Source organism: Hemicordylus capensis, chromosome 1 (genome assembly GCF_027244095.1).
Source record: "Hemicordylus capensis ecotype Gifberg chromosome 1, rHemCap1.1.pri, whole genome shotgun sequence".
NCBI classification, from domain to species: Eukaryota; Metazoa; Chordata; class Lepidosauria; order Squamata; family Cordylidae; genus Hemicordylus; species Hemicordylus capensis.
Genome location: NC_069657.1, coordinates 355,436,779 through 355,458,497, shown reverse-complemented (window position 1 = coordinate 355,458,497; position 21,719 = coordinate 355,436,779). Strand labels below are relative to the sequence as shown.

Genomic DNA, 21,719 nt, shown 5'->3' with positions numbered 1-21,719 from the left:
TTACACTGAAAATTCTCTGTCCTTTTAACGAAGATCAGAGTCACTATGAACCATGTTCAGTCAGTCAGTCAGCTTTTATTTCGATCAACGACCAGAACAAGAACCATGTTCTCAATTGATAACTTTTCCTCATTTATCTCTGGATTTTCATCCATCCCCTCAAGAGCATGTCTTTAATTTGTTTTGCTTTTTTTAAAAATAAGATGGTATCATCATCATAATATTAAGCAATCAAACCTGTCACTTTGGTTATTTTCAACCAGTCCCTTAACATCCTTTCTATTTCCAATTTTAAACAACAAAATGCACCATGCTGAGAAGTATGCAGAATCAAAAACTGCTCCCTTCTCAACTCTGAATGAGCCGCTGTCAAAGACATGAACTTTACCTGCTGCTCAATACTTGTAAAAAGTCTCATATTTGCAATTAGCTGCTTTTGTTCTTGAGAAATACTGTGTGTGGTGGTTTGTACCTTTTAAGTTAGTGTACCTTTACAATACTTGCAGAGAGCCATCACATCACGCTTATTCTGAAAGATCTGCACTGGCTTCCAATTTGCTTCCAAGTGCAATTCAAGATGCTCCAACCTTGGAGAAGCCGCTGCCATGGAGCTAGATAGACCAATGGTCTGACTCAGTATATGGCAGCTTCCTATGTTCTTATGCTGCTGATCACCATTAAAGCCCTTAAAGGTTTTGGGCCCTAGATACCTGAAGAACTACCTGTTCCTGAATAACATTGCCTGGCTTATGAAATTGTCTGAGAAGGTCCTGCTCTGCATACCGATGCATACCAGTATGCATACTGCATATCGTCTGTAGAAGTATGCAAGACAGGGCCTTCTCCACTGTTGCCCCTAGATTGTGGCCCACCCTCCTGGTTGAGACTTGTACCGCTCCTGGCCTTCCCGACAGCTAAATAATGTTATTTACCCAAATTTTAGAAGTCATAGTTCCAAACATTTTGGATGTTTGGGACTAACAAGAACTGGTTGGTTAAACTTGCCAGCTTTTGCCATTATTCCTCCTGTTATGCCCTGGGATGCTGGTTTGATCTCCTGAGGTCATGATATCTATATTGTCTTTTATTGTGATTTTATTGTTTTTAATGTTTCGCTACATATGTACACTGAGCCACCTAATGGCGAAGTGGGGAAATGACTTGACTAGCAAGCCAGAGATTGGTGGTTCAAATCCCCGCTGGTATGGGAAACACCTATATAAGGCAGCAGCAATATGGGAAGACGCTGAAAGGCACTATCTCATACTGCGCAGGAGGAGGCAATGGTAAACCCCTCCTGTATTCTACCAAGGACAAACACAGGGTTCTGTGGTTGGAAGGATCCGACACCGACTCGAGGGAACAAAAAACCCACAAATATACATATGTACACTGCCTTGAGATCTTCAGGTGAACGATGTTGTATTAAAAAGGAAATAAATTGTTCTAGCATAGAAAGACCCTGATCCAGCTAAAGCTAGTTGTGACTAAGTTCAACTGAAATAAATGGAACAGGTTAAGTAACAACTAACTTTAAACGGACCATTATTCCAATGAGCTTAGCCATGATTAATTTTAGCTAGATTGGGGAATGAAAGACTGTTTCTTACATCCAGCAATTAATTATACACCACAGTGTGTAACTTACCTCATCTGTTAGTTCTCCAAACACAGTCAGGACATCTATTAGAAGACTTGCAGTATAAAAAGACTTAATCATATTTCTGAAAGAAAAGTGTGATTTTTAAAAAATGTACCAGAAGCAAATAATCCTAAATAGCTAGGCGTAAGTGGAGGAACAACCTCCCCCACCCCCACATATCAGAAGAGGACATCCCAGGATGCTTGTGTCTCCTTACTGCAACCTTGTCAGTGACCATTCACATGAGACCAGCAGTTTGCCAGACCTATGGCTCAGGCCCTTCTGTGTCACACCAGTGCATGAGGGCAGGCTCATAAACCAATCTGATCTGATCTGCAAGACTATGTTGCTTCAATTTCACATTTATCTCAGTGATTTACAGTATATCTCATCTTTGATATACTGTCACTCTTTGCCACTTACTTGTGAAATCGCCCAGCTCGATCTTCGTTATCTGCATAAAGAAACATTTTCAATGCATAATTCTCCACATGGGCACAGCCAACTATTTCCTGAGTAATAGCTTCATTATCACCCAACTGCTTCTTCATCTGAAAAAGTTCAAAGATGCATGGTTATTTACAAGCCCACAGAAGTTACATTGCAGGGACTCATAGTTAACTTATAGTTAAGAGTATAGGGTGAAGCTCCCTATAGGGTTACAGACTTGGGAAGTGCTAACCCTTGACTGAACAAGTATAAATGCTGGTGTAGACATGCCTTTCCTGTCAGTACAACTTAGTCAGCATGCAGAGCCAGTCACTATTCATGCTGACTGTCAGGTGGATGCCAATATTTCGGCTCCCCATTACTCCCAAGCCTAGTTTTCACTGAGATGGTTATGTTGTGCTTCTGATTGCAGGAGATGGGCTTGCACATATGAATGCTCCTCCATATAAAATATTCTCTCCTTATAGAAAACTTCATGCCAGGGAGAGGAGTTCTAGCCTAGCCCTTTCCATGACATGCTAGTGTTCTATGTATACAAATCTTTTTGTAGTTGGAAAGCATCTCTACTACTACAAACATTTATATATTACTTTTGAACAGAAGTGCTCAAAGCAGTTTACACAGAACAATAAATAATAATAAAAATGAGATGGTTCCCTGTCCCAAAAGGGCTCACTGTGTGTGTGTGTGTGTGTGTGTGTGTGTGTGTGTGTGTGTGTGTGTGTGTGTGTAAACGGTAAACACCAGCAACAGCCACTGGATGGATGTTGTACTGGGGTTCAACAGGGACAGTTGCTCTCCTGCTGCTAAATACAAGAGAATCACCACTCTAAAAAGGCAACTCTTTGCTCAGTTAGCAAGGGTACAGCATGCAAGGCCCAGAGACTTTCAGCTGGGAGCTCTCTCTCATGGTCCTTAAAGCATACTGCAGGTCTCAAAGTGGGCCCTTGCCTTCCCATTTGATCCAGCTGTCTCCATGCCACCAACTCAAGAGTTTGTTATCAAATATGTTGTGCATACACAATATGGCAAGTCTAACATATACTCACCCCACATTACTCCTAACATTAAGCAAGTGTGCATTTTGTATACAGTTCAGATTGGAAAAAATGGTGGGTGAATTAGAAATACTTTGTTCAGCAACTGGAGAGGCAGAACAAAAGGAATGAAGCAAATAGGACGAAATATTCCTGGAGAAGGGGCAGTGACAATTAACACCCCTAGTTTCTAGCTGCCTAAATGTTTTCAATTTTATTTACTTCACAATCATGAAAGCTAAAGCTTTTGTATTTTTAAGGAAGTGAAGAAAAATATGCAAGATTCTCAAGTTACCACAACACTCTGTGCTACAGAGCCAGCATTATGGATAAATCACCAGATTTCTAATAGTTCTATAATACTTTGCCTCTCCCTCCCACTCCAAATAAAACTCTGTACAAAGACTCAACACTATCCAATTCATAACCTGTTTCATAGCCAAGGAAGGTCAATAGAACTATATAGTTTCCACCCCCAAAGCAGCTTGCACTATTTAATATAAATAAAGAGCTAATGAACTGAGAGTCCCTGGTTCAACCCAACTGCTCCAGTGACCTGAAGATTTACTGGAATGCTTAGGCAAGCAGCATATTGCGATTCAAAGACCTCTTTTCAAAGATGTTAGAGAGTACAAGAAGCCTCAGGTTTCCTAATAAAATCAGCAAAGTAAATAACACTGTTACAGTTACAACAGGTGGATTTAGGGCACCTGAATAGACTTACTGTTGGCATTTAAGAGAACCTTAGTTTATCCTTACAAAACAAAAAACCAAGGATATTAGACTACCCTTATATTTCCTATGTTGTTAAATGACTCTAAAGAGAACATGTGAATGGCTAGTTTCCGATAAGGAATATATGAATAAAGTTTAGCAACGAAATATTTAGAATACAGAAGCTGTCAGCAGACAGGGGTGCAGTTTAAAGATCACATTCATCTGGAAGATCAGCAATGTGCCATGGGCTCATGCACACTATTCTCGGTGCTCTCTTGTACACCAGTTCCTTCTTCAGTTTTTAGGTTTCCTCTGACCCTAATTGCTTCTCGTTTCCTCTGACTATAATTTCTTAAGACTAGCCAAACTGGGCAAACTATAGTAAACACAATCCTCCAAAACATGATTTGAAACAATGGTTTGAAGTGGAAACCGTGAAATGTACGGATGGGAGGGAGGGATTGTGCAAGCCAGCAGCACATACCCACAATGTTTTATTCTCCAAATCATGTATAATGCAGGCATTTTACATGAAGACTCATACACATAATGAACCCCAAGGCCACCTCACAAGAGCTGCCACAACTCAGAAGGGCGTCAAGCAAGGATGCATTCTGGCCCTACTTTTCTTCAACTTTCACATTAACTCCATGGTGGACCAGCTCAGCAACCCAGATTTCCATCCTCCAAAACTCGCTGAGAGATACATGGCCATCCTGTTATATGTGGATGATGCGGCTATCCTCTCAAGGACCACCACTGACCTTAGAAGAGTGCTGGGGCCCCCGATGCTGTACTACAAAGAGGATTGCCTGGAAATCAACTATCACAAAACCAAAATCATGGCCTTCACCAGGAGGCCCAAAATAAACTGTTGGCAGATTGATGGGCATAAGACTGAGCAAGTTTCACGCTTCAAATACTTAGGGGTAGTTTTTCATTCTGGAGGCACTAGGAAAGCTCACGGGGAACATATGGCTCTAAATGCTCAGAGAAGCCTCCCTCCCTCATTCTTCCATTGCTATGCAAGTACCTAGGACAATCGAGCCAATTTTACAGCTCCTTGCTGCTTTGTGACCTTAAGCCTGCCATCACATATAGCGTTACCAGGTTCTGTGTGGCAGCGACAAGCATTTGTTGGCAGATAGTAGACCCTGAGTCCTATCAGTCTCAGTCTGACCCTCGGTAACTCAGGATGGGTGCCACACTGTTCATTCAATTCTGACTTGCAATAGTTATATAGTCTGGCTGTTAGCCAGCGTGGTGTAGTAGTTAGAGTGCTGGATTAAGACCAGGGAGAACCGAGTTCAAATCCCCATTCAGCCATGAGACTTGCTGCATGACTCTGGGCCAGTCACTTCTCTCTCAGCCTAACCTACTTCATAGGGTTGTTGTGAGGAGAAATTAAAGTATGTACTACATTGCTCTGGGCTCCTTGGAGGAAGAGCAGAATATAAATGTAAAATAAATATATAAACATTAAAAAATTATCCAGTTTTATTACTTAGGTTTTTATGCATTTTGTCTTTTTATATCTTTTAATCCCTTTTATGCTTTTATGACTCTTGTGCCTTTTTCAGGCTTTTTATGCCCTCATGCCTCTCGTATTTATTATAATATATAATTTTACTTTTAATATGTAATCACCCCTTATACTTTATGCTGGTCTATGACTATAATAAAGATTGATTGAGATACATGTAATGGCCTAATTTAGGCCATCTTTTTCTTCCCTTTTTTGAGGAATAATTTAAGCTAGCTTAACCTGTGCAGAGCATCTGCGTGCTAGTACTTGATTGCTCCCTCACCCCCTGCCACAGCCCCCCTCACCGCAGAGATCTCTCCACCCTCACCTGAGCTGCACTCCTGCATCTGGTTGCTTCCATCCCCCTCACCCCTCTTGGGCAGGCCTCCATCCCCCTCAACCCTCTTGGTCATGGCTGCAGCATTGCTGGCGCCTATTGGCCAAGCTGAGCCCCCTAACCCCAGAGATATCCCCACCCTACCCCAGGCCCCACTATGGCTCCTCTCCACAGGAGCAGCAGCGGTTGACTGGGCCATTCCTTGCTGCCGCCACTGCCATGGCCGCTCGTTCCCTTCAGGCTGCTGACAGGCCCGGGCTCATCCCTTGCCTGCCTGCCTCCATCCACCAATGGCCTCGGTAACCCCAAACAGCAGCAGTGGTTGAAAAGACCCTTCCTTGCCGCCAATAGGTGCCGCCATGGCCACCCGTTCCCCTCAGGCTGCTGACAGGCTTGGGCCTGTCCCTTACCCTTCCTTCTTTCTCTCTCCCCCGCTTCTTTCTCTCTCTCCTCAACTCTGTCTTTCTTCCCCTCCCTTCTCTCTCTCCTTAACAGACCTTGTTTATCTTATTTCCCCAATTCACATGGGAGCCTCCTTCTCCTGAAGGGGCTTTTTCCTCTCTCACGATCCCTCTCTTCTCAGACCCTTGCCCTCTATCTATCTATCTATCTACCTACCTACCTACACACACCCCTCTCCTCTACAATCAATAACATCTTCCGACCAGTAAGAGTTGCATTTCAACCGACCTTAATCATCATAGGCTCTTCCTCCCTACATGCATATGGAATCCCCACTGCCCAATCACCACAGCGCTTCTGCTCGCGAACTCTCATGAGAGCTGCCATGAACAGGATTAGCCATGGGTACGCCTTAGAAAATTATATATATAGGTCATGCCATTGTTTATACAGGCCTCCATGTGAAGTACCTGTGTTGCATGTTATTTTAGGCCTATGTGGAAAGAGGAGGGCAGAAGCACCTACTTCTCAATCACACTAACTGGATTATAGTCCAGTAAGTGACAGTGATTTAAAGAGTGTCCCAGCCACTTGGGCCCTCTTTAAGACTCCCCATGAAGAAGCTAGGAAGCAGGGAGAGCAGCCATTTACACTTTAAACCTTCTGGCCCATCGCTGATGGTTTGATTTAATCAGCTGATTTAATGGCCATTCTCCCTGCTTTCCAGCTAGCATACAGGGAGGCTTAAAGAGGCAGTGTGAATGGCTGAGGAAACGGAGTTATCTTGAGGAGTAGAAAACTGCAAATAAATGAAAATAAATCCTCCCTCAAACACAACTAAAATTGGTATATAGGGAGGAGGCCTGTGAGTAAGTGGAACTGGGGGGAGTTGAACCACTGAATATCAAGGGCCACTTGTATTTCTTTTGAATTAATTCTGGAAACACAATGTACACTCTTTGTACCAATGAACACATACCCTTGCACACAATACTCAATGTAAATGTTTTCCTTCTTTCACTTCTTTCCTCACTTATATTAACACTGCATCTGAATCTAGAAGAGTACATTTTTCTCATTCAAAAATGAGATTTTGTCCAGATTTCAACGAACTCAAATAAAATAGTTTCTTAGGGCCACTTCACACATTATATTTTTCTTGAATGAAAAGTTGTGTAGAGAATGTTTTGAAAAAGTTACATTATGAGAAGCTGCTGCTACTGACAAACCACATGCAATAAAATACAGGTATAGGTACAACTGTTATATGTGGCAATCACATATTATTCTTTATTTCAGGGCTCAACTATCTCCAAGCACCAGTTTGCCATGTTGCTTGGAAATTTAAGGGTGGCACCTAAGGCAGGCAATGGACAGACATAACCAGTAGGAAAAGTGAGCAAGCAAGGCAGGGACAGGCTGTATGCTCCTTCTCCATGTTGGCTCATTGTCTACCTGAGCCAGATGGCCATGATCAGGAAAAGGAGGGAGCAATCAACCCCTGCCTTGCTTGCTCACTTCTTCTTCAGCTCACATCTGGCCACTGCCTGCCTGATAGACATGATCAGGAGGTGAAGAATGGGGGGGCAAGCAAACTAGGGAGTCTGACCACACAATCCATGAAGTGGAGGACATTGCTGGAGGCAAGTCTGCTCCCACATGGAGTAAGAGATATTGCTGGGAGAGAGCAGTGAGTCTCTTCACCCCCATGGAGCAGAGGGTAGCCTGACTCCTAAATTGTACTCGCTCCTGGAGCCAAGGAAAATTTGTCAAGGCCTATCTTATTGACATGAAAGAGCTTCCCATTTAGGAAAAACATAATGAGAGACGTTGCCTTGGGCAGCAGAGAAAAGTATTATACAACAGCTATTTGTATAAATTGACAGGCACAGTCCAAAGAGTTGTGACTCCTGTCTCCCCCAACAGCCAAGAATCTGGTCATTATGGAGAATAAATAAAACGAATTGAAGAAAAAAGGCTTAACTGCATGAGCTCTCTCCCAATATGTCCTATCCCGAGCAAGACAGAACTGGAACTGGGGTTAGGAGGGAGGAGGCTACGCCCACAAACAAGTCACATGGTCCAGTTCTGTCTCGAGCATGCTCAGTTTACTACCCATCCTGAGGATCTCCTACTCAGGGGAAAATGTATGTAGCAATTTCTTTCTTTTTTTAAAAAAAGTATTATTGATATAGCAGCAGATCTACTTACAGCTTCAAGATGATCCATGAGCTTGCATAAAAATTTGCGACACTCTGGGTTTTTACTATCAGTCTTCATACCTGTCTGCATAGCATATAAACGACCTGTAAAAGACAAGGCTTATATGAAGGTCACTGATGAATATATAGCATGCTTTACTGCATGGTCGGTTAAAAGCAGAGATTAAAACGCAATACCAGCCCAGCGTTAAAGTTCTAGTAACAAACACAAATAAAAACATGGGCTTGAATCCAAAAGACTATGCAACTAGCTCCATATGCCCAATGGGTTTTTGAGCCTGCCTTTCTCAAACAGAAGCTCTTCTTCAACATCATGCCTGACTTGGGTGGGGTGGGGGGAATCCTCTGAAACACTTTGTGATATGACAAAGTGGTCTGCTGTTGAAAGGAATAATGACCCAAATCCCAAAGACTTTGGGCATGCCTGAAGCAGGCTCATGGAATACCAGGCATGTTCTTAATAGCTGTTCTGCAGCAATGGCAGCATCATCTTCTGGAAGTCTTCCCCAGAGCTGCACAATATGAAAAAAAAACCTGAGGAGGTGGGGAAGGGGAGTGGGAGGTAGCCAAGTTGTATTGTATAATGCATAGAGGTTGCCTGGCTTTCCTAGCAATTCCCTCTCCTCTCTCCATGTTGGATTCAGAGCACTTCAAATGTAGCACAAGTGAGTGATGGTGGCAAAGCTAGGCAATAGCATACAGCATATGATGCTAGAAAGAAGGCCTAATGTAACTTATACTGTCACCAGGACCACCTCTTTGTTTAGCTTCTGCTGGAGAGAACTTTTCAAGATGTTGGCAAGAATCTGGAGAGGCCACTTGTGTGGCATCTATTTTGAAGAAGAAATGAAACAGGCTCAGAGGAATGCGATACTCTTTACATGCTTTAATATACTTACACCTGCATGCAGGGTGATGTCATAACTTTAATATTCTTTAATTTTAACTTCGTAACTAAAATTATTTCTAGACTTTAGGGTATCCACTTAGCATTTATGAAGTCTACCAGTGTTTCAGATTCCCAAATCAGAAAAGCTTTTTCAAACCAGTGTCCCCTAATAGGCACACTTATCTCAAAAATATGTTTTGACCAAGTTCAAACAAGCTTTTAAAGTTACAGATAAATAGTTTTAGCAGGGGTCAGAAGGGCTTTGTCAGCACTAGGCATGATGTGCAAACCCACTAACATTGTCATATTCTATCCTATTGGCAGTATGGAATCTGACGTCTGTCCCACACTTCAAATCTTGATTACAGATGTTGATTCCATACTGCAAGCATATGCTGACACTGGCAGGTTGCACGTCACACCCAATGAAGGAAAAGCCTTCCCGACACTACATGTTGCGCACTCATGTTCCCGGCAGTGTTCTCTCTAACAGGGATTGCCAGATGCTATTGACTACAACTCCCAGAACGCCTAGCTGAAATGGCTTTTGCTTGGGGATTATAGAAGTTGTAGTCAACAACATCTGGGAATCCCTGTTAGATGGAACACTTGTTCCTGGGGCTCTGCCGAACTTCAGGTCTAGCGTGACATGTGAAGCCACTCTCTGCCCAGTTTTCCCTCTAACAGGGATCCTCAGATGTTGTTCACTACAACTCCCAGCACCCCCAGTTGCAATAGTCTTTGTTTGGGGATTGTGGGAGTTGTAGTCAACAACATCTGAGAATCCCTGTTAGAGGGAACTCTGCCTATGCCTCAAATACCAGCTTTATCCTGGAACCTCTCAGGCTGTCCAATCAGTTTGCTGGATTCAAAGTTTGGGGATGCCAGCAAAAACTTGGCATTTACTGTGCTGCTGACCCTAAGGCCATTATTGGCTCCATTGAATATTTTAAAATGAAAGTCCCACTACAACTGTATTTCATTTGACTGTATTCCAATATTGTTCTAGTCATGAACACTTGGCAAGCCTGTGTTTATAGAAAAAGGTTCTGCCCAAAAGCAAACAAAATATATCTAAATTTGTTGAATAAATGCTGAAGGGAAACACTAAACATTTGAATATGCCCTGCTAGCTCCACTGGTGTGTTCAAAGGAATATTTACCCAACTAGCGCAGTCAAAGTATTCTAGCTGCTCATGCCAAACTATTTTAATGAATTTGCTAATGTGTTTGATTACGTGTTGTCCACAAATCCTCTGATAGCTATTCACAGGTTCCCAAATGTACCCTCCAGTAAAATCCTCAGATTGGGAGTACCTTGGAACAAGCAGCGTGACAGTCATGATCGTACTATACAATTCTGGTCTGACATCAGAGCAGATTGATTTTTAAGCATGTAATAAACCACTCCACTCTCTAGTAATTGCTTTACCAATGTGCTGATGCTGCCTACACGTGGAAGGTTGTCCAACTGCTACTGAATATTTCACATATAATACTGAAATGTCAAAATGAAAGTTTTTTTCCTAACGATCTGATCAGATTTCAACAGTTAAGATCTAGAGTTTTAAAACAATTTATTTTGCGATTAGACAAAAGTTCTTTCGGGAAATAAAACGGTTCTTAAAGTTTCTCTCTCGAATAGACAAAAGTGAAGATGAAAAACATACATAACAGTATGTTACCAGGTCTCAACTGGGTTTAATCTGTATTCATAAGGGCCTTAATATGATCAGTACCTGAAGCCTTTCCAGCTCTGCCACAGGAAGGAAAGGGGAAAGATATATGCCTAAAATGTACAAGAAAACCTTAACTGTATTCACATTCCTACCAAGGTTTTCAAATTACCTACCCTACACTAACTTTTAGGATAAAACTAAATGCTACAAAGGGGGGTTTCACACAATCAATCTCATGTTAATTTACAAAGTATCTGAGATTCCTGAGGTACACACTCCCATGGAGCATGTTGTGTGAACCAGCCTTTACTGGGAATCTCATACTGGCAAAACCGACATGAAGTAATCTTAGGTCTGAAGTTAGCTTGATGATCTTGGCTTAATGTCAGTTTGGCACAAATCAGATTCCTGATAATGGCTGGATTCACACAACATGTTTCAAGGGAGTATGCACACCTCAGGAATCTGAGATTCCCAGCAAACTAACATAAGATTGATTGTGTGAACCTGCCCAAAGAAAATGAAAACAGCAGCCTTATATAGAATTCCCCCTTCCATAATATCAAGTGAAGTTACCCCAGTATCATCACCTCATTCCAAGTGTGTTTTCTCCTTCCCCACTCCATAATTGGAGGTACTGGCAAAGAATGAATACCATAATGATATCAAGACATAAGACATACTGTCCATTCAGACTAGGACATAAAGCATCACCATATGAACACAAAGGCTTTTCAGCTCCCCTCTCTGAGCATCAGTTCCCTACATGCCCCACAAAGCTTCTCTTCAAAGATGGAGATGCACTCCATGGACTGCTGTCAAAAGGGAAAAGTGCACACCTCACAAGTGCATAATAGTACTTAGAGCATAGATTTTCCTGGCTCCCAGGCTCAGTTTCCTGTACCTACTAGTTAAGCACTAAGCTGCTATACTGATCTCCCTGACAACTGAGTCAAGTAGTTAAAGTTTATCACCACTCATTCTGAATGTCTTCAGCATCTCTACATATGTGGTAAAAGGGTGTGGAGGGAAAGAGGCACAGTCCAGAAACGGTCCAATTGTGCATTTGTGGGAATTGCTAGGACATACAGCTAAAACTGGGATTCACTCTACACAGCGCCATTCTATGGCTGTATGAATGAGGCTGCCAAATTCTGTACTGGCCCCAATTAATTGTTGTTGAGCAAGGGGGTAGCATTTAAAACTGTCAAATTACTTACATATGCATGCTGAGAACTATGAACTACAGTAGAACACATTGTTCTCTGAAGACAGCAACTTGTTTTACAAAGCAATTAATTGAAAAAATCCGTTATACATACTAACATAACCAAAGTGCTGCAACTCTGAAATTTAACTGGTAAGGCTGATGGGACTCAACTACATTTCAAAGTGCAACAGCATCCATTTTCATCTTATCTTCTTATCTACTACTTCATATCTACTCTCTTACACATACATGGTTCTATTTAAGTTATGAAGGTAGCTACTAGCAATTAATTATCCCCAAATGACACAGGCTTATTTCCTACCAAAAGCTCAGATAACTCACTGCCCAATGTTTACATACCTGAAATTAGGCATCCGCCTGATGAGTACCTAAAAATGACTTCCAAATAAGCAAAAGCCACCTCATCACTGCTGTGTGTGAGCTCTGAGCAAACATGCATTAGCTTCATTGCTCCACTGCAATGAACTGACTAGGAAAAACAACACTGCAACCAGGGCTGTAGTATGGGCACTGGCAGGGTCTCTTTTAGTGGCTGCAGATGTTAAGGTGAGAAGCCAACCCTTTCCATCTTTGTCATAACACTCAAAGAGGAAGTTACGAAGAGTTTGAACAAGATATTTCCACAAACCTGTTATGGAACTTGTGAGGGTCCATAGCTCAGTGGCAGAAGTTCCCCAGGCTCAATCCCAGGCATTTCCTGGTAGGACTGGAACAGGTCCCCCACCCACCCTCCACCCAAGACCTTGGGAGAGTTGCTGCCAGTCAGTGTAGACAATACTGAGCTACATGTACAAATGGTCTGATTTGGTAAAGTCTGCTTCATATGTTAATAATGTCATTGTTTGATATTATGGCACAGGCACTCTGTGGGTACTGAGCGCAGTTCCTCCCTACACAGCCCTCTGTCCATTATTTCTACTGTGTACTCCCTGTTATTTAACCAGTTACTGCTTTATAAAAAGTAGGCCTGTACAGAGTTGGATTGGTAAATTTGGAGGAGTTTGGAGGGAATCCAAACCCTAACTTACACAGCCAAGTTTGGATTGGATTTTTCCAGTCCTCTTTGTAAAAATAATTGGAGCCCTCCAGAGGCAAAGAGTCTGCTCTTTTTTTTTTTTTAAGTGATCACAGCTAGGGGGGATCCCCCCCGCATCTTCTGCCATCTCGGCCCGTGTATAAATCTCATTTTTTGAGAAGTTTTAAAGACATTTTTTCCACTCACAAGCAGTCGATTGCCAGGTTTCTCCTATGATTCTCTGATGTTACATTACTTCTCTTTGGATTCTCTGATGTTACGCCACTTTCCCTGCGGCTCTTTGGTGTTATGTTACTCTACTTCTGGGTTCACAGTGAACAGTATTCCTCTAATTTTTTTCATCTGTGTGCAGAATGAGTTTTGTTCTGGGTGTCAGTATCAAGGCAGTGTGCGCACACAAATATTCATAGTGGGTCCTTACCGATTTAATCTGAGCAGGATCTAAAAATAACTGAGCAGACATTAAAAAAACTTGTGTGTATGCACGCCTTAGAGGAAACACTGACAGTGAGTATCTGTGGTTACTTTAATTCCCCCCGCCCCCAGGTTTGTCTGACTCCGACCCTGATCCTGAATCCAATATTCGGAGGGGTCTGAAGGATCCCACTTACATTTGTGGGGTTGGAACAGATTAAGTAGGACCCAATCCCGACTTTTATGTTTGTGCACACGCCTAATAAAAAGCTCCGTCTTCTTATCCTGCAATTGCCAAGTTTTTTCAGAAGACTTTGGAGAGGAGCTTAATGCAATGATTTCTGGAAATCTATTATTATATAAGCACCAGATCACCCCCATCTATGTACTTGTTGACCTTGTCAAAGAATTCTAGAAGGCTGGTGAGACAAAACTTTCCTTTGAAGGAGGCTTGCTGTGCTGGACTGCTATGTTGCTTTAAACAATGTTTGTTATAGTAAAACATTATATGATTCCTGGCATAGAGAAGTGACATTTTATTACTATCAGGCAACTGTTAGTTGCAAAAACCATACAATATACAGGTGAAACTCAAAAAATTAGAATATCGTGCAAAAGTTCATTAATTTCAGTAATGCAAATTAAAAGGTGAAACTGATATATGAGACAGATGCATTACATGCAAAGCGAGATAAGTCAAGCCTTAATTTGTTATAATTGTGATGATCATGGCGTACAGCTCATGAAAACCCCAAATCCACAATCCCAGAAAATTAGAATATTACATGAAACCAATAAAACAAGGATTGTAAATAGAACAATATCGGACCTCTGAAAAGTATAAGCATGCATATGTATTCAGTACTTGGTTTGAGCCCCTTTTGCAGCAATTACTGCCTCAATGCGGCGTGGCATGGATGCTATCAGCCTGTGGCACTGCTGAGGTGTTATGGAAGACCAGGATGCTTCAATAGCAGCCTTCAGCTCTTCTGCATTGTTTGGTCTCATGTCTCTCATCCTTCTCTTGGCAAAGCCCCATAGATTCTCTATGGGGTTCAGGTCAGGCGAGTTTGCTGGCCAATCAAGCACAGTAATCCCATGGTCATTGAACCAGGTTTTGGTACTTTTGGCAGTGTGGGCAGGTGCCAAGTCCTGCTGGAAAATGAAGTCAGCATCCCCATACAGCTCATCTGCAGAAGGAAGCATGAAGTGCTCCAAAATCTCCTGATAGACAGCTGCGTTGACCCTGGACTTAATGAAGCACAGTGGACCAACACCAGCAGATGACATGGCTCCCCAAATCAACACAGACTGTGGAAACTTCACACTGGACTTCAAGCATCTTGCATTATGTGCCTCTCCATTCTTCCTCCAGACTCTGGGTCCTTGGTTTCCAAATGAGATGCAAAAGTTGCTCTCATCAGAAAAGAGGACTTTGGATCACTGAGCAACAGACCAGTTTTTTTTCTTGAGCCCAGGTAAGACGCTTCTGACATTGTTCGTTTTTCAGGAGCGGCTTGACAAGAGGCATACGACATTTGAAGCCCATGTCCAGGATCCGTCTGTGTGTGGTGGCTCTTGATGCACTAACTCCAGCCTCAGTCCACTCCTTGTGAAAGTCCCCAACACTTTTGAATGGCCTTTTCCTGACAATCCTCTCCAGGCTGCGGCCATCCCTGCTGCTTGTGCACCTTTTTCTTCCACACTTTTCCCTTCCACATAACTTTCTATTGATGTGCTTTGATACAGCACTTTGGGAACATCCAACTTCTTTTGCAATTACCTTTTGAGGCTTTCCCTCCTTATGGAGGGTGTCAATGATGGTTTTCTGCACAATTGTCAAGTCAGCAGTCTTTCCCATGATTGTGATTCCTAATGAACCAGACTGAGAGACCATTTAAAGGCTCAGGAACCCTTTGCAGGTGTTATGGATTGATTAGCTGATTGGAGTGGGACACCTGGAGCCTAGACTGTTGAACCTTTTCACAATATTCTGATTTTCTGGGATTGTGGATTTGGGGTTCTCATGAGCTGTACGCCATGATCATCACAATTATAACAAATTAAGGCTTGACTTATCTCGCTTTGCATGTAATGCGTCTATCTCATATATCAGTTTCACCTTTTAATTTGCATTACTGAAATTAATGAACTTTTGCACGATATTCTAATTTTTTGAGTTTCACCTGTAGTATACCACAGCACAACACACCCTGCTTCCCACTGTAATTTACCCATTACATATACTTCTGAAGAAAGTGAACTGTTCTGGAGTAGTTTTGTTTTGAACTGTTCTGAAGCAGTCACTGAGAACAGAGAACCAGTTCAGATGATCCAATAAACTATAGTTTGTAGGACTACGGACGAACAGAAGAGCCTATACTTGCTCTCATCCCCTTGCATCCTTGGGTAAATGCAAAGCTTTCTGGTTTGTTGAAACATTTTCCCTTGACATCCAGACCAGGAAACTACAGTTTAAGAGATCCTATGATATCAAACCAGAATCCATCTTTTGATTGTAGGATCATCTGAACTGGGCCTAAGTGCTCTTTTCATCAACATAGCGCAGGAATTAAATAACCAAAAATGAACTTAGAAAGTGCAGTGAAAGAAAGGAAAGGGATAAACATGTAAAATTTTGAAGCAACCCTCCCCACAAAGACAAAACACCAAACCCCAATTTTTCAGAAAAACACATACTGACTTTCTTACAAAACCTAAACTCGCTTTATGACTTCAAAAGCAAGTAATAGATTATGTATAATTTAGTTATCACACAAAATTATCCTGTGATCTATTCTATATTTTTCAGTATAAATGCTTTTCTTTATTAAAATAATAAAGATATATAATAATAATAATAATAATTCGATTTCTATACCGCCCTTCCAAAAATGGCTCAGGGTGGTTAACACAGAGAAATAATAAATAAATAAGATGTATCCCTGTCCCCAAAGGGCTCACAATCTAAAAGAAACATAAGATAGACACCAACAACAGTCACTGGAAGTACTGTGCTGGGGGTCGATAGGGCCAGTTATTCTCCCCCTTCTAAATAAAGAGAATCACCATGGTAAAAGGTGCCTCTTTGCCAAGTTAGCAGGGGGTAACTATATATCCAGTGTTAAGATGCTGCTGCACTCTCACACCCCCAATTTTAGGTTTTTGCTAGATGAACAAATAGGAAAAAAATAAAGACTAAAAATAAAACAATTAACATTTTAGTAAACAAAATGGGTTTGTTTATTATTTGGGTTTAGAAACAGTGGCTGACATCCTAACTAATGAAGCGCTGGTGCTTCTGAGAAGTTCAATTAACTCAGCTAACACTGCTGGCTCAGTGGTGGATGCAAAGTTTAATTACCTCCCATTCCCTAGGGAAATGCTCGTGAAAACATGTCCCTGAGGGTTGCACAGCCCTCAGAGACATATTTTTGGATGCCACAGAGGGTTCCCAGGGGAAATTGTTGAAATTCCCCTACACACACACTAGCACTGGTGCACCGTTAGTCTGGAAGTGTTCAGAAGCACTGGTACCTTCCTGTTGCACCAGTGCTACATTAGTCTAGGTGTCAGCTGGTATACAAACCTAGAATTACAATGTTAAAACTTAATTAATGCTTATTTTTAAAGACTCAGAAAATACGTGTGTGCAATGGCTGAACTCTAACAATAACCTAATGATTTCTGCATGCCCAATGTGACTTTGAACTTTTATTGCTTGAATACAAATCTCCCCACTGCAGATAGACTATTCATATGGGGGGAGGAGCTGCTGTATAAAGAGAAAGAAAAAAATCCAGAGGGCACACTCAAGTGCATGAGTGTGCCCAAAGCAATTCTAAATCCTGGCCAATGCAATTCAGAGAAGCAATTTGGATAGTTCATTTATACTTTTAACATGGATCTCTTCAATAATGTATTGTAATCATACACATGACAATCTGAAATCCAACATATGCTAATCTGGAGAAAGCCAACTGACCGTAATGAGACTTGCTTCCGAATAAACATGCATAGGATTGGGCTGCATCATAATAAGAGTAGCTATCCTGAAACCATATTTATATCCTGCTCTGACTCAGTAAACAACATATGCTTAGAAAAAACAAGGACATTGTCAAATTAACTGCTGCTGTGCAGTCTTTTAATCAAGTGAAATGATAATGATGTCCAACAATCTAGAAATTTCCTAGCTCCCAGTTTCTCAGTTTAGAACACCCTGATACTTCATTTCTAATGCTACTAGTATTTGGGGATAATGTTATCTCATATTGTTGATCTTCTTTCTTCTGTATATGGACAATGCACAGACTAATCCCTCTTACAGTCTCTCTCTTTCTCTCTCTCACACATTACTCATCATCTCACAGGTTCTGGTATTAACCACCTCTTCCTCTTAGCCTGTCCAGAGGTGTCCTCGGTCCCAGCAACAGAGAACAGAGCGTTGGTTTCACTTACTGTGAAGGCTGCTTCTTGTTGCTGGGACCGAGGAAACCTTGACCCACCCTCTTGAGGTCCTTGCCTGTTCCTGGTTGACAATCTTAGTTCTTGGTATTAGTGTTTTCATGGGGATTAAGCCCGGGTCTGTATTTTATCTTACTCTGTATAATTCTGCCTTGTTATGATGGGTTACTCTTCTGTATGGTATGTTAAAGTTAATGTTACATTTGTGCCTTTTGCACCTCGGACCAAAAGAACTGGGTGGGGTTATCCCCCTCAGCTTCAAGTAGGCATAGCTTTCTATTTCTATCCAATCAACTGTCCTGCCTTGGAGCTTATGGGAAGGATAATAGTCCCTCTCCCTTTCCACATTCTTAATATACCCAGAAGCCACCCAAGGGCTCAGCGGGGAAATTACTTGACTAGCAAGCCAGAGGTTACCAGTTCAAATCCCTGCTGGTATGTTTCCCAGACTATGGGAAACACCTATATTGGGCAGCAGCAATATAGGAAGATGCTGAAAGGCATCATCTCATACTGCACGGGAGATGGCAATGGTAAACCCTTCCTGTATTCTACCAAAGACAACCACAGGGCTCTGTGGTCACCAGGAGTTAACACTGACTCGACAGCACACTTTACTTTAATATACCCAGGGCCACTAGTCTGCTGAGAGATGTGAAGATCGAGGCGGGTGGGGGAGAAAAATGGTGTTTTTTTCCTTGCTTCTGCAGCCTGAAAAGGGAGGGGGGTTTGGGTTAAAATGAGATATTTTTGTGAGATATAACCTGTGAGATATTTTTCACCCTTTAGAATAATGAACAAAATACTAACTAATGCTTTAAAATAATATTAGAGAATTCACATTCTTGTGAATTTTAAACCCAAAATTCAAAGGTAGCATGATAGCAATCTTGTGTGTTTGACTGAATCAATGAAACAGCAACACTCTTACAGCTGGAAATGTACTTTCAGATGTTGTAGATTGAAGTACATCTTCAAGTATTTAGTCCAGGAGTGCAATATGGAACCTGTCAAATATATTTCTCCTGCAACATGGTGGCAATGCCTTTCTACAACATGGCCTCTTGACTTGCCTCAGATTCCTTTTGTTGCTAATCTCCATCACTGAGTGAAATAAATTAATATTTGAAAAACACATGCACACACCCCAAGAAAAAGAATATGTGTATGAGTTGAGATTGGTTCAATCCATGCAAACTTTCTATTTTAGAAGATCTGATTAAAGCAATTTATCAAATTATGCTATTCTATGACTAACAACCAAATAACTTTGGGTGTGGCAAAAAGGAGATTAGCAACAGACTAATGTGAACCATCAAATAAACATGAAAAGGTGTGCACAGAGTACAGAACTGGTGAGGCATATATGAGATGAGAGAGAGTGGAGATATGGAATTACAGAGTCACAATACTAAGACAGGGAAGCAGAGCAAAGAAGTAAAACACAGAATGCCAGACACACAAGATTACATTCTGCCTTTTCACTAACAGAAATGGCTCATACCTGGCCAGAACCCATATCCAAAACCACAGATGTGGATTACATTTTTACACACGAATGGGCACTGAAAAGTCGGGAACCAATCCTTGCTTTGCTTTTATAGAACGCTTTAGACTGTTCAAAGCCCTTCACAAATGTCTCATTTCTTAAACAGGCCTATGGGGGTAACATGTATATATATTCAATTATTATACTACATAGAGTAATACAGGTAGGGGGGTTAAAGTTGTGCGGGTGCTGAAGGAATGCCTAAAAGCATCTGAGTCGTCGGCTATGGCTAAATTTGCCCATGTTGCGAAAGAGATGCAAGTGGGGGGGGGCCTCTGCGTCTGAGCAGCATATGCCCTAGCAAGGATGCACAGGGCTGGCGGGAATTTCGGGGAGAGATTATGCCCCTCCTTGGGCCTCTCCCACTTCACTCTAACAATCCCGGGTGGGGGGGGGGGAGCTTGAGAGAGGGCATGTTGTGAAGTTCGATGTGGGCGGGGTCCCGCAGGACGTTAGCGCCTCTCACTTACAATAATAGGCCACCACAGGCTCCCGCTTCTCGAGCTCCTGCGCGGTTCTCAGGAAGTGCTGGATGGGTTTGAACTGCGGGGGCAACGGCGGAAGACCCGAGGCCGCCATAGCGCTACAGACTCAACCGAGGCTGGCAGCTCGGTGTATCGGAAACAACTACAAACTCTTCCACTATTTCCCTGCTCAATCTTGTCAGTGGAAGAGTTCCGGTTCCGGCGCGGTGACGCAGTAGGTGGTGGTCCCGCAACTCAGCCGCGCATGCGGACTGGGATGTGACGGCTTGAGACCGCCGACGCGGTAGCAGCGACATCTCGTGAGCCGAGATAGGAAGAGTCAGCACAGGCAATGGTTTCAATGGCTTCGAATAAAACTTCCGGTTCCCTGTTGCAGTTAATGGAATCCTCCATATGTGGGGTAACAGTGGTGGAAAGGTGTAGAAATTTATTGTCAAAAGCCAAATAAAGCATACAAGGTTTGAGGCTCCCTTTCGATGCACTGCTTTGAAATAATCATGTGAAAGGAAACTGAAGAAGCTAGGCGACGATATGTTAACCCCCCCCCCCACACACACACACTACTCACATCCTTTATTCCAGCAGGACTGCTGTGCTTTTACATGTGTTGTGACAATAAATCAAAAGATGTTTTGTTGAGAAAGCCTTTTTGGCCGTTGAATGTTGTCTATGCGTTTTAAAAGCACAGTAATGAACTTACTGTCTCCTTTTTGTTGCTGTGCTTCAAATACATTGTGTCCTACCCCCACAGTAGAGAAATCAAGCTATGTGTGGTTAAACGGCCTCTTGTGCCTTATGGTAGGTAGAACTTTAAACAGGAGATACTCATGAGCAACAGTCTGGCTGTCAGCCACTGTCCTTGCTTCCTGCAGTTCTTTACTTCTTAGCAAGGACAGAAAGGCTTTGAGGGAGGGCTAGGCCTCACTTAGAGCAACTGTTGGGAGGGTCGGCCTTAGGGTTGCCAACATTTCATTGCCAGGATGAGGGACACGAGTTCCAGAATAAAGGACACAAGTTGGGTGGGGCAGGGGGATTGGGAGGTGTATGCAGTGGTAACCAAGAGCCTGAGTATCATTGACATATGTGTAATTGAATTATATGCTATTGAATAAATGAGAGACAAATGCTGTCCCTATAGGGACACCCTGAAATGAGGGACATCCTGCATAATGAGGGCCTTTCCTAAATAGGAAAAAAGCCTGGGGAATTCAAAGCACAAGGACCAATCCAGAGGACTGAGTGGGACTTACACACTCAGCCACTTTGGTCAGTTAGTGAGCCTGTCCCAGGAAGTAGGGATGTGCACAGAACTGGGCGGAGGTGGCTTGAAGGGGTGGGGGGTAGGACTTTAAGGGTGGGGGAGGGTGCACTTACCCCTCTTGCCGCTTTCCGCCTGCCAGCTCTGGAGTCCTGTAAAATCTTTTGGGGTGGCAGTGATGTTGTACCTCCCTGCTGCCCCTTCCCCTCTTCGGCTGGAAGTATTGGGTGCTCGTATGTTGTGATTGTGCGTGAGCCTGTCTGACGTACATGAGTGCGGCGTGTGCCCGGTACTTCCGGCCACTTCCAACTGAAGAGGGGAAGGGGTGGCAAGCAGGTACACTGCCGCCCCGAAAGATTTTACAGGACTCTAGTGCTGG

The 21,719-nt window shown here is 42.5% G+C and overlaps 1 protein-coding gene across 2 annotated transcripts in view; it reads right to left on the bottom strand.

The window, feature by feature from the left end:
• Positions 1-21,634, bottom strand: part of VTA1 (vesicle trafficking 1) — a 54,412-nt gene extending 32,778 nt beyond the window's left edge. The window contains exons 1-4 of one of the 2 annotated variants that reach the window (XM_053290039.1): positions 21,457-21,634; positions 8,322-8,416; positions 2,066-2,193; positions 1,649-1,724 (exon numbers count right to left, since the gene is read on the bottom strand). In XM_053290039.1, the coding sequence (XP_053146014.1) occupies positions 1,649-1,724; positions 2,066-2,193; positions 8,322-8,402 (285 nt within the window). In that variant the 5' untranslated portion in view covers positions 8,403-8,416; positions 21,457-21,634. Of the gene's footprint in view, positions 1-1,648; positions 1,725-2,065; positions 2,194-8,321; positions 8,417-20,067; positions 20,331-21,456 lie in introns of those variants that run through there. The other variant, XM_053290029.1, reaches the window with a different exon arrangement.
• Between the last annotated feature and the right edge of the window lie 85 nt (positions 21,635-21,719).